Genomic DNA, 14,488 nt, shown 5'->3' on the forward strand with positions numbered 1-14,488 from the left:
CAACGCGAAGCGGAGTTACTTCACGATACAGCACAGCATCTCGTACCTTATTGCTATATGTAACTTGTGTTCAGTATTTTCCACACAATTTACATATCTCTATATCACAGTTTTTACTGTCCTAAAAACAATCTGATGCGGTTCTTGTTCTGTGAAGTCCCTCCTTTAGAAAATCGTAACAAGTTCTGATCGTGTAGCTGGTCCAGTGTGTTGTGATTCGAGGGAAGGTGTCCTCAGCAAAGGCCAAACAAAGGGGATTTGACACCGAGATGAAAATATAAGCATTTGGATGGCGACAAAAAAACATCTTCCCCGTGGAAGCGCAACTAGGTTGTGCCATTTTTTTGGGGGGTATACCTGTAGGCGGAGATTAATCAAAAATTCTGAATATTGTTGTCATTAAACTGGGCGATAGAGGGCTTTAGGCCAAACCGGCTGTTTGCTGTAGGCTTTTAAAGGAGCATTTCACTCGTGGAAACATTCATCTTTATTAAAAGTGGATCATATTTGTAGTCGAAATGTAACATACATTTAAAAGTTGGTGCCTATTTTACCGAGAATAGGAGTGTTTGTTGTCTCACCCCCTCAACAAAGATATAGGACTTCCTTCTTTCAATGATGCAAAATGATGATTTTTACATCATTGAAAGAAGGAAGTGCAACACTGAAATCCATATTTCTCCTGTCTCAGGGGAAACAGAGGGAATGATGCACGACCATTCAAAAACATGACTGGGGTTCTAACTATAGCCTACAAAGCTTAATGCAAATGGGTGAAGTGTCCCTTTAAAGGGGAATTAATATATTGCTTGGTTAACTTTGAGCTTTATCATTTTGCAGGTATTATTTATGCTCTAACAGCAACATTACACACTAACTAAAGTTTGAAAAATGGGATCACAAAAAACGCTTAGGTTACTCACGTAACCCCGGTTCCCTGAAATAACGGGAACGAAGCATTGCGTCAGTTAGCTGACGCTATGGGGGAAACTCCTGTTTACTCCGTGACTGAAGCCTATTGGTTAACGTCTGTACAAAGTACAGACCAATGACGTTTGAACCCGCGCGCGGGAGGAACGCGTCCCTATATAAGCGCGGTTCAATCGTCAGCAGCTCATTATTATTCGACTGAAGCGCGCAGCCGAATAACACTCGCTGCGTAGACGTTTGTAGCACGGCAAGAGACGCAATGCTTCGTTCCCGTTATTTCAGGGAACCGGGGTTACGTGAGTAACCTAAGCGTTCCCTTTCAATACGGTTCACTTCGCATTGCGTCAGTTAGCTGACGCTATGGGGGAACGTAATCCCATCACGCCGTGCATACACAACGTACTGAAGTGCCTTACCGGAGAGACACTGCGTGTGGCCCTATACCCGGCATATTCACAGCTTTAAAAGCAAATGTGTAAGCACTATATAAATTGTTGACGCGCACACGGTGGGGTTTTAAACGCACCGGGGGCACATAACATAGCACAAGACGGCGAGGTACGCGCCGCGGCCGTGCGAGATAAGTAAATTCAGAGTCACGTTGGTGAGCTCGCTGAGCGCACCGTGGTGTACACATAAAACGCATGAGCGTGCATGATTGAGCCGAGAGAACCTGCGCTCGTAGGGCAGGGACGTCTAAGCTGTACAATCTGACAACGTAGACGGCGAAGACCAGCCGGCCGCGTAGCAGATATTAAATATAGATATAGATACCCCTGTAGACCAAGTTCATGAAGAAGCCAAACTCGCACAGAGTGGGCTCTATATAGGACATAGCTCATAGAGGGGCGTGAGCCAGTGCGATGGTTTCAACGATCCATCTAAATAACCACTGTTAGCAACAGACATACGTAGTGAGTGATCTGCGAAGCTCACGAACGGCCGATCTGACTATAATATGCGGCAGAACGGTTCGTAGCGTGGGATTATACAGATACCACAATAGTGTGAACCCCGGTGCACCCTCGAGCGCATCGGGATGCATATAGGTAGTATTATAGTGCACAGATCGGTGAGCTTTCCAAGCGCGCCGTAAATGTGTATTGACTATAAATTGCACGGGCACAGGTGAACACTTGAATACATCGTGAATGCATATAGATGAATCAGAGTGTTATAATGCACAGGCCGGCAAGATTCTCGAGCGCGCCGTCATGTGTTCTGATAATAAATTGTGCGCACACGGGTGAACTCTTCAGTGCACCGTGAATGCGTATAGATAAATCAGTGCACACAACGCGCCGTGAATGTGTACAGATATGATTGATGAACGTAACGGTGGGCACCCAACGCACCGTGAACGTACACAGATGAACAACAATGTATGTGTCACAAAGCATAACACAGCTGTGTATACAGGTGAGCTTTCCCAAGCGCATCTTATTGTATACCAAAATGTTATAGCGTGTACATGTGAGCTTCTCTAAGCGCACGGTGGACGCATATAATTAAAACCCATATCGTGCATACAGGTGAGCTAATGGGCGCACCTTTAATGCAACAAACCTCAGTAGTGCGCGAAGCAGGGATGTCGAAGCTGTAAACTGACAACGTGGACGGCGGGGACCAGCCGGCCGTGTCACAATTGTCAAATGAGAAACCTCTAAGACCATGCCCATGCTCTAAGACAAGTGAGCATAATTGTCACGGGAGGTGATAACGTCAACGATCCATAAATAGCCTGTATTGACAGGTGCTCTAGTGAGTGATCTGTGACGCAGATGAACAGCTGATCGTCTGATGTACGTCAGACGTATGTGTCATACAGGACCTTGGACAGTTCCAGAGCGCTGTGCCTCGGGCACCGTCCGCATCTGAGAAATGACAGGCTTATGAATAAAGTGAATGGCCAGCCGTAAAAGCATGGTTCGCTGTTACCGCCGCCGTCCGCATCTAAGAGATGACAGGCTTGTGAATTAAATGAATGGTCGGTCGTAAAAGCGTGGTTCGCTGTTATCACGGCCACATAGATATAGGTAGGGGAGAGAGCCGCCGTGCCTCTGTAGTGAGGAGAAAAGTGTTCCCCCGGCGATTCGCGGGGGGTTTTGACTTTCAAATGTCACTAGACAGAATGGATCAGACTTTGCATAAGGACGCCTCGTGAAAGGGGTCCTAGCAGCTTGTGTCAATGTGTCATAAGGCACGTAATGTAGGTCGTGTCCCACGGATGCCATCTCCGCACGCCCATCGTAATGGGTTAATATTGGTAGTTTAAGCATGAGATGCGTATCACTCTGATTGAACATAGCTTATAAAGCGATGCAATGAGTTTATAAAGGAGATGACTCGTCAGCTTGTTCAGGGGGCGAGATCTCAGTCTGGTTCGGTAAATAATGAAACCACCGTAGATTGCCCGACCGCATTATCACAATAACACGGTCGAGAGTGCTGCAGTGCTAAATCATCCTCATAATGTACCGTATTCACAGTACAAGGTGATTTATATGAGACAAACGGCGTTCCACGCGCCGAAGGCTGATTGCCGTCGTAAAGCGTGTTCAACCCACAGCAAATGCTGGGCTAGCTCGTAATGACAGCACTTCATGCAGCCGTGTGTAACTTAAGCAAGCTTCCCGGCCGTCAGCTCGGGGCGGGACCTTTGCGTAGTCAAACTGAAGTGGACTTATGAACAGAATGCCACGATATTCAGCTTTCTGAGGCTCGTTAGAGGGGTACGTGTGCCCGTCTTAAACGAGATGCCGCGCGCGTCTGACTGTGCGCGCGCTTTAAGCTTTGAAACTTATTGTGGCGGGTAGCAAGCTCACTTGAGGTTGATATTACCCTTAATATCTCCGAGTATTGGAGCGGAGGTGTGAGCGTCTTCGGATACGCTAATATAAATCAGCTATATGGCCGAAAAACGTCATAAACCGCTTGGCTGTAAGCCTTTGAGTGGCCGTCCGGAGAGGGCGCGATTCAAACGCTTGGAGCCATGCAAAAGTCTGAGGCTGTCCTTCCTCTAGGAAGAGAGAATAACAGCCGTAAGACCGTGCTCGTTTGCGCCATCAGCATCGTAGCGGAGAAACTGAGGTGGGCTGCGAGCGAATTTGGCAGAAAGGTGTTAGAGACACCGTACAGTCGTGGGGTGTCAATACACAGTATATGGCCAAACCGGGGTCTTTTCGGCTAGCGTCGATAGAATTATGGACAGCGGACCGTGTGTGCGTATTACTGATTGCTTGTCAGTAAGGCGATAAAGTGTTTAGAGACACCGTACAACCGTGGGTGTCAATACACAGTATAGTAAGCACGGAAATTACTCTTTTTAGAGGAATTAAATACCGTTCGCCACTATAGTGAGGTCGCATAGCCGACAGTATTACACAGTATGTTTGGATAAACAGCACACAGAAAACATTACAGGGCAGTCCAGCCGAGGCGCGACATAACCCCTTTTCTCCCAGACAGTTTCGTTCTCTGTTGATGCAGCTGTGCTGCGGAGACCAGAGCTCAGCCGTTCAGGTGCACAAGCCTCAGTAGTGACGGTGACCGAACGGCTCACGGAGCAGAGCAGTATGTCTAGGTGGTTTAATGTCAGACTGAACCCATCGCAGAGAGGAAGTCTGCCGTGAGGCCCGCGGTTTTGCCGTTTATTAAAAGGGCAGAAAAACCGGGTATATATATAAGAATGTACCAATATTCAGCGCACTGATATAGGACGGGACTGAATAAAGGGAGGTATTCGGGCCTCAGTATATTATAAACAAATTCGTTCTGCCTCTGATTCCGTCTAAACCAGAGAGAAATTACCAGGCAGACGAAAAATGAGCTATCTGAAGTGAGATCGGCTCAGGCCAGTAAAGCTCTATAATAAGTGTTTTAGCGCTCCAATAGAGGCGTGTCCGCCTTATCGAGCAGACGAATGAGATCGTGCCGCTCCAGGAGGGGAGGAGCATGAAGCTCTCTTATAATGAGTGTTCTTGGTGCTCCAATAGCGGCGAATCGGCCCTATCGAGCAGACGAATGAGATCGCGCCGCTCCAGAGGGGAGGGGCATGAAGCTCTGTAATCGTTGAACACTGGACAGCTGCATTTAGAGGCAGCGAGCCGTAATACCGCGTGCTAGCTAAGCCGTTAAGAGACCTCACCACTGTGGGGAAAGGAGCGAGGGACTCCGCGAGCGTGGAGCACGAGTGGCTGTGCTATGACAGAGACAGGGGCAGACCGCCCGTGTTTGCTTGTCGTATGCATCTATCCAGGTCTACGGTTCCCCGCTTGTTCATCTCAACAAGAGAGGAACGGCAGAGGGGAGCAGCAACACAGACAGAACAGCCATGCGTCGTGACGGTATCACCCGATGCACTCGGGGGATTAATATATGTGCCAGAGATCTCGCCACTGAATTTGAGAGGAGCGAAGGGACTCTGTAAGCATGAACGGTTGCGGTGTGACAGAACACAGGGGGGTTAGTCCGTGTGTGCTTGTCTATGCATCCATCTAGTCTCATGGCTCGCCGTGTGTTCATCCCGGCGAGAGAGGAACAGCAGGGGGAGCACGAAACATGGATAAGACAACCAAAGCATAAGCGCGGTCCCGGCGTGGGAGGTGCCAGACCGGTAACGCGCTCGGAGGAAATTCATAGCAGAGAGGCTCACCGAGCCGCTGTGCTGGACGCTATTACAACAGCGCCTGCTCTTTTAGCTTATAGCTTTATATTAAAAATATTGATCTTACCGGGCGGCCGCAGGGGAGACCTCGTCAGGCGTGTCCGCTGCACAGGGCTCGTACCACGGCAAGCGAAGGCTATCTTCGGTTCTCGGCCGGAAAGCGGCAGGGGAAGACGCTAGGCCTGGACTCTGCTATCTTCGGTTCTCAGCCGGAAAACGGCAGGGGAAGACGCTAGGCCTGGACTCCGCTGCAGGGCTTTTGTCAACGGCGAGGTAAGGCTTCTTCTTTTCTTCGGAGCAGCGAGAGGTTCGCGCTGAAGGAGAAAATAATGAGCTGCTGACGATTGAACCGCGCTTATATAGGGACGCGTTCCTCCCGCGCGCGGGTTCAAACGTCATTGGTCTGTACTTTGTACAGACGTTAACCAATAGGCTTCAGTCACGGAGTAAACAGGAGTTTCCCCCATAGCGTCAGCTAACTGACGCAATGCGAAGTGAACCGTATTGAAAGGGAACGGCACCTTTACTGCTGATGCATTATCCCCAAAGGGAATATAGATATATAACACATTAACCATTTATTTGTTCCGATTGTCTCTGATTATTAGAAGTAGAGCACATCAAAATAAAGAAAGTGCACAGATTTAAATTGAAGGAGGGACTCATATTTGAAGATAAAAGATATGCTCTTTGTACAGTAATATTGATCAGTACCAACTTTTATAAATAAACAAAACTTATATCAAACTAATACATAGATGTGTTATCATTGTGGTAATGTTTTCAGTTAAATGCTAATGTTGTACTGTAGAGAAACAACACACGACGTGTTGTTACGCATTAGCTTCAGACTGAAGAATGCATGATGAAATGCCAGCTCAGCCCATTTGTTCCAGTAGCCATAATTCACTAGTTCTCAAACTTTTTGGTGCCCCTCAAAGATAATTCCTGACATAAAACAATCTCAAACTTAGAATTTGAAGTAAACACAACACATGTAGTGCTGTTGGTCAGTAGCCTTAAATGCATTACATAGAAATACATAAATTAATGTACTGTATAAAAATTTCATAAAAACTGCACCCCTCCGGCACCATCTCTCGCCCCCCAGTTTGAGAACCACTGCTGCTTTAATCCAACGTGAAATATCTTTATTAAGAGGAGGTGAGGAGTCAAGGGTCAAAGGTTAGTGACTGCTGCTCTTCTACAATAGAGACAAAATAATGTGAAAAACAGTTGTTTCCTACCAGAAATAGTTGGAAGGTGTGAGATTTTGCGATGAAAATGTCTGTATCAGCTACTGGTTTTGATTTGACTTTCAACAGGAAAAGCTTGATGAGTGAGGAAATATATAACCTGAATCTAACACTCAACTAGGGATGCACCTAAAGGAAAATTCTTGGCCGAAGCCGAATAAAATGAAAAACTCAGCCAAAAGCCGAATACCAAACAAATTAAAAAAATTATTGTCGTAATTATTTTGCCAATTTTCTCAACATTGCACAAGTTACATTTTCAGAATGTCCTTTTTACTATATTTATTTAACAATTACATTTAAAAAAAAATTCCAGCAGTCATTATAGGGCTTTTTACACTTGGTCACTTCTCTGATCAGATAGATATAGATATATAGAGTTGTTAAAACTGTCCCATTACCTTCGACCACATAAATGAGTCTTGGCTATTAATCCGATCTACTACATCTGCACAAAATGAAAAAAAAACTTGCAACAACGCTTATATAGCACTGTACTGTATGTCGAGCAGCGGACGCACGCCTGCGTGCATGGTCAAGCACGAGCAGAGAGAGAGAGAGAGACAACAGCAAGATTGACAGAGAAAAAAGCGCTCAACAAAGCAGTCTATAAAAAACCTTATTGTTAATAAAGGTTTTATTTCTTGTTTAATATAAGCGTGTTTGTCATTGTAGGACTTTACTGGTATGAGGAAGTTTTTATTACATACTGCTGACGCTCCTTGTCGTTCTATGACATGAGATAAAGAGCTAAAGTCTCTCTACTCCGTGCTTGTGCATTCAGCAGATACTCAGATAGATGCATGGTGTTCAGTGTGTTTGTTTTTAAATGATAAATGAAACTTGAAGTGCTGTATGTTTTCGTGTATTTCTCTGACACTTTAAAATGCTTTTACCAACATGTTTGCTGCATTTGCTCGCCTCTCACTTTGTGCTGGTTGCTATTTAATTGCGTCATCAAGGACCTCTTTGTTCTGTAAAATGTATTTGGTCTTTTAACTTGTTCCGTTTTTTGCTATTTTCGGCTGAATAATTTCAGTTGCTGAACATTTGGTGCATCCCTACACTCAAGCAATAGTCTGAGATATATATATATATGAGACACGAGCAATAATCTGAGATATACACTCACCTAAAGGATTATTAGGAACACCTGTTCAATTTCTCATTAATGCAATTATCTAATCAACCAATCACATGGCATTTGCTTCAATGCATTTAGGGGTGGTCCTGGTCAAGACAATCTCCTGAACTCCAAACTGAATGTCAGAATGGGAAAGAAAGGTGATTTAAGCAATTTTGAGCGTGGCATGGTTGTTGGTGCCAGACGGGCCGGTCTGAGTATTTCACAATCTGCTCAGTTACTGGGATTTTCATTCACAACCATTTCTAAGGTTTACATCCAGTTTGCGGCAGTCCTGTGGGCGAAAATGCCTTGTTGATGCTAGAGGTCAGAGGAGAATGGGCCGACTGATTCAAGCTGATAGAAGAGCAACTTTGACTGAAATAACCACTCCTTACAACCGAGGTATGCAGCAAAGCATTTGTGAAGCCACAACACGCACAACCTTGAGGCGGATGGGCTACAACAGCAGAAGACCCCACCGGGTACCACTCATCTCCACTACAAATAGGAAAAAGAGGCTACAATTTGCACAAGCTCACCAAAATTGGAGAGTTGAAGACTGGAAAAATTTTGCCTGGTCTGATGAGTCTCGATTTCAGTTGAGACATTCAGATGGTAGAGTCAGAATTTGGTTTAAACAGAATGAGAACATGGATGCATCATGCCTTGTTACCACTGTGCAGGCTGGTTGTGGTGGTGTAATGGTGTGGGGGATGTTTTCTTGGCACACTTTAGGCCCCTTAGCGCAATTTGGGCATTGTTAAATGCCACGGCCTACCTGAGCATTGTTTCTGACCATGTCCATCCCTTTATGACCACCATGTACCCATCCTCTGATGATATATACCATGAATCTGAGACTGTGAGACTGAGACTCCAACAATCTGTAGACACCACACAGGAGCTCATAAAGGAGTTATGGCTGAACATCCTTCTGGATGTTGTATTAGTAATTGTCCTGGATTGTCCTGGTTTTCCAGCATATTTTGATATAAGCTGTTTCAATCCTGAAATTAATAAATCTCTGAAGCTTAAAATACTTGTGCAGAAAAGCCACCAGGATGTTCGTGTTGAACTGTAAACAGGTCACTGACTACACATCAAATATTTACAAAATTCTATTGTGGGCTCTATTGAGACCGGATGCGTCTGAAACAGATGGATTGTGCACATGAAGTGAACTGCTCCAGAAATATTCCCTTTGATTGACACGCGTGCTTATAGTGTTTGGACGCGAATTGACGTGCATGCAAATCATTTTTGCCCTGCTAGTCTGGGGAGATGGCATTTAAACTGCTTCTCATTTTATAGCATATGTGACTCTCTCATATTCAGGATGCTTCTTACTGTATTTACCTTTACATTTAGGCATTTAGCAGACGCTTACAGAAGTGAGCAAAAACAAAAGAGTGATTAATGTTGTTATATTAATTACATTATATGATGCATAATATGGATACATGTTTTGATATAAATACATTATGTCATTATTTACAGGCCATCATATTGGCATAGTTTTGGGTTTTGTTGTGGGTAATGCTAAATTTCAAAGAAACAGTTCTTCTCTCATAATTTACTCATCGCCATGTCGCAATGTATATGAGTTTATTTCTTCAGCTGAACACAAACTAATTTTATATTAAAAAGCTGTCATGTTACCTTCTTATATTGGAGCCGACATGGCAAACCTCCAAAATGCACACCCATTTCTTATTGAAGTATCCACATTTTCATTTTCTTGTGAACAACTCCTTTAAAATCTTACCAAAAATGTCTTTTTCCTTCTGAAATGTGTCAAACTACAGTAAAATTGTGTAACAATACACTTTGGTATCAAACAGCATGCGTGTCATATCCAGTTGAATATTTCCACCTTTTTGTCCTCCCTGTAAAGTTGTCATAGTAAAGTAACACTTGTTTTGATTCTCTGTCTTTCTTCTTGTCATTGTTTGGTGTAAATCTGATCCAGGTGGATCTCATAACTCCTCATGACATGTTCATAGGGCTCGTGTCCTCGGAGAGCAACACAACACATTCATACCATCAACACTCGAAGACCAATTAACATGTGGACAATGACCTTTCAACCCCTCTGTCCTGCTGTCAGTGATACACAAACCAGATTAAAGACCTTTTAATGTGCTCTAGTTAAAAAGTAAAAAATGATGGGGTCCCGTAATAGAGGCTAAAGCCCATCTGTTGATATTCGTCTCGGTAATCCATTGGGATACCCGATGATTTAAAGCCAATCCTCAGTAATAAATAACAGTAAGGATGGGACACATCCGAGGATCAGATATGAGTGATTATAAGTGCCTGGGGCATCTGAGGGAATTAGATCGCTTAGAGGTTCTGCTTTCAGTAAGGAGAACTTATCATAATGTTTTTTTTCTTCATGCAGGTCTCGTGACTGGGTTTTCTATGAGTCCACCCACCCTTGAGGACACCAAAGACCAGATCGTGCTTAACGCTAACAACACAGTCACTATTACATGCAGGTACAACCATCAACACAAAAACATTACATACTTAGGGCATAGTATGTGAATTGGGACACAGGCTGGGTACAGACAGGGTTAAAAGTTTCTACACCCACTTTGTGCATGTGTGGAAATTGCATGTTGTAATAAAGGTATGGATATTTTCCTGCAAAGGGCGTCCTTCACAACATTATAGTCAGACATCTTCTTAGTTATTTTTGGAAAGTTAGCGTGCTATTACTTTTCCAGGTTATTGGATTTACTATTTTTGCCAGGTAATAATACAAATGGCAAAAACTCTGACAGACATTTAGGACTAATATATGAAGCTGACTATCTATAACATGATTATCTGCTCCATCAGGGGACAGAGGATACTGGACTGGAGCTGGCCTGAAGAGTCTTTGGGTAAAATTGAGTTTACAGATCGACAGGATCTGTCGGCGCCCGCTGACGCTCCGGATCACAGAGCAGTCAGGGTAAAGGAGTGCCAGGGGGAGGCTGGGAAACCCTACTGCAAAAAATTAATACTGTCCAACGCCCAGGCCGATGATTCGGGGTTGTACCGCTGTTTCTACCAGGACTTTAAAGCGATCATCGATGGAACCACGGCTGCCAGCGTATACGTCTTCGTGCGAGGTGAGAACTGTGAGGTTTTAATGTGATCATACGAGCCAGCCTGTTAGATCACCATCATCAATCCACCAATTATGATACAATTGCAGTTTTATGGCTGTAAACCAACAGTAATTCATTGTTAGTGAGCCCAAGCGTAATTGTAAACAATATTTCAATGGACACCAATTTTTTCTGTTGCTTTAGGCCATTCGTGTAAATACACACTGGACCTATGAAAAAAGTTGATGTTATTTACCATGGAAAGTGTTTCGCTCGAAAGAATCATTTATATCTGACCAGAATATCGTGTTGCAATTTGTGGCTTCTTCCCCAGGCAAACAAAATCACGAAACCCATTCTTATTTCACCCCCCATGAATGCTTTGCCTGAAGAATTCTTGTCTAAGGTTTCTCTTTTCTTTGGGGAGCAGACAAGATCACCATAAACATTTCTCTCAAAACATCAGAAAATTATAGATGAACACGCTTTGAGCATGTTTGCTTTGCCCCTGTGATGCCCTGAACTGTTGAACTGAATAAACGAAATACGAGGAAGTATTGAAAAGATGCAGCATGCGTTGAAATCCGCTGAAATCCGAGAGAAAGTGCCTGCCAAAGTTGCTTTATATCATATTTAAAGTGCCAGTCAGATCCAATATCGAAAATTATATGTATTGCAGCGTCATGTAGCTGTCCATCAATGTAAACAATGTGCAAAGTAGTTAAACCAAAAAGTGCACGATAAATAACGTTTTTGGCTTCTAAAGTAAAAAGGCGTCCATGAACTGCATTTTCGAGTCATATTATTTTCGGATCATGGGCTGTTGTCTGTCTACGTATGAAGGCACAACATGATCTCACGAAATTCTGTGGCATAGTCACGGAATGTTTTGCTCATTTTCCGTGGCATTCTCACGGATCTCCGCATATTTCCGTGGCCCTGCCACTGACTTTCTTTTCAGTGGCATTCTCAAGGATTGGTTACTCAACTGTTTTGTCCTATTTTCTTACCATTGTCGCTTCGGTTTAGGGTTAGATTTACATGAAATGACATCCTTACCCAAACCCAACTCTAACCCCAACGCCAGGCTACAATTGATTAAAGTTTAGAAAATATAAAAGAATACATCAGAAAAAATAGTATAAACCAATACTTAAAGTGACACACTAACGAAAACACCAAATCTAACCCTAAACCGAAGCGACAATGGTTTGAAAATGGGAAAAATCAGTTGAGTAACCAATCCTGGAGGAGAATGCCACGGAAAAGAAAGTCCGTGGCAGGGCCACGGAAATATGTGAAGATCCGTGAGAATGCCACGGAAAAATTAGCCAAAAATTCTGTGACTATCCCACAGAACTTTGTGAGATCATGTTGCAAGGCATACTTTGCATAATCTCCACCTGCAGTCTAACGCATGTTGCAGTTACTGTTTACTGTTTAGCTATGGCCCGGTTAGCTGCTTGCTTACATGGCTGTAAAAATGTTAGTGTCTGTTGTCGTTTTTATTAATTTGATTAATGATGAATGATGTGTATTGACATCGGGTTTCAAACTCTAAATGTTTTGTCAGTAAGACATATTAACATTAGGTCAATGTATGTTGCACTATTGTTGGACTGTGCGTAGACTGTGTCAGTTGACCAATCAGAGCAGAGTAGGCTGCCGAAAGGTGGGGTTTAGGCAGCCTGAGTTGTTGAACGGATTTACATGAATCATTTGGGGATCTCTGAGAATAATATTAAATGTATATTATGAGAAAATGACTGTTTTGAACTTGCATGCATTTAAACCTGATGTTCGGGACTCCTTAAAGAAATAGTCTACTCATTTTCAATATTAAAATATGTTATTACCTTAACTAAGAAGAGTTGATACATCCCTCTATCATCTTAGTGCGTGCACGTAAGCGCTGGAGCGCGCTGCGACACTTCGATAGCATTTAGCTTAGCCCCATTCATTCAATGGTACCACTCAGAGATAAAGTTAGAAGTGACCAAACACATCAACGTTTTTCCTATTTAAGACGAGTAGTTATACGAGCAAGTTTGGTGGTACAAAATAAAACGTAGCGCTTTTCTAAGCGGATTTAAAAGAGGAACTATATTGTATGGCGTAATAGCACTTTTGGGAGTACTTCAACTCACCTGAAAAATCCGCTCCCCTTTTCCCTCTCATAATGGGAGAGGGAGGGTGTTACTGCGCCGAGTTGAAGTACTCCCATTAGTGCTGTTCCGCCATACAATATAGTTCCTCTTTTAAATCTGCTTAGAAAAGCGCTAAGTTTTATTTTGTACCACCAAACTTGCTCGTATAACTACTCGTCTCAAATAGGAAAAACGTTGATGTGTTTGGTCACTTCTAACTTTATCTCTGAGTGGTACCATTGAATGAATGGGGCTAAGCTAAATGCTATCGAAGTGTCGCAGCGCGCCCCAGCGCTTACGCGCACGCACTAAGATGATAGAGGGATGTATCAACTCTTCTTAGTTAAGGTAATAACATATTTTAATATTGAAAATGAGAAGACTATTCCTTTAACTGTATAGCTCAGTGGTAGGGCATTGCATTTGCAGCACAAAAGGTCATGGGTTCAAACCCAGGGAACACAAGTACTTATAAAAATGTATAGCTTTGAATGCAATGTAAGTCACTTTGGATAAAAGCATCTGCCAAATGCATAAATATAACATATATATAAATATATCAGGAAGCCTAAAAATTGGACGTGACTGGCACTTTAAGGCTGCATATTAATAATTTTGATGATTCAGCCAGATTAACACCTCAATAATGTGGATGGGTGTTTAACTGTAATTTAATTTTCATTGGCATTACATTTGGCTGTCTGGATTTGTGCCGCTGATTAAATGGGCCTTTTCAGCCAAATCTTCTGTTCAACACTTCTTGTCAATGATCACTCTTTTCTGGGAAAATACTTTTTGAATCCAGTCCAACACTTCTTTTACAGTTTGACTTTAAAAACCTGCCCATCTATTCAAGACATCATTAGAGATTATTTAAAAGAACTGTTCACCCAAATTAAAATAATTCTCCACCCTCATGCTATCCCAGTTGTATGACTTTCTACAGTTAAAGATTTTAGTAAAATATCCTATTATTATGGGGCATAATACTGGAAAGGGTTTAGGCTAATTCAGGACTAGTCCTTATTTATATTAGGTCATTTAAGAAGTTTTTACAAACAAACCTTACAAAAAACACTCCAGGTGTGCATCTTGAGACAAACCAAAGTCACCAATATATGTGAAGATTAGCCAGGTGTTTTTAAATTAAAGCAATTCAAACTTGCATTTTAGTCTACTGGTGCTTTTCCATTGCATAGTACCCCATGGTTCGACTGGGGTCAGCTCACTTTTGGGGGCTTTTCCAGCTCCCCTAGAGTTAAACA

General features: G+C 43.0%; 1 protein-coding gene across 1 annotated transcript in view; it reads left to right on the plus strand.

Moving 5' to 3' along the window:
* The window catches only part of flt4 (fms related receptor tyrosine kinase 4), a 90,583-nt gene that overhangs the window by 13,326 nt on the left and 62,769 nt on the right, over positions 1-14,488 (plus strand). The window contains exons 2-3 of the mRNA XM_065267952.1: positions 10,380-10,476; positions 10,823-11,097. Of these exons, the coding sequence (XP_065124024.1) occupies positions 10,380-10,476; positions 10,823-11,097 (372 nt within the window). The remainder of the gene's footprint in view (positions 1-10,379; positions 10,477-10,822; positions 11,098-14,488) is intronic.

This window comes from Paramisgurnus dabryanus, chromosome 16 (assembly GCF_030506205.2).
Source record: "Paramisgurnus dabryanus chromosome 16, PD_genome_1.1, whole genome shotgun sequence".
Lineage (NCBI taxonomy): Eukaryota > Metazoa > Chordata > Actinopteri > Cypriniformes > Cobitidae > Paramisgurnus > Paramisgurnus dabryanus.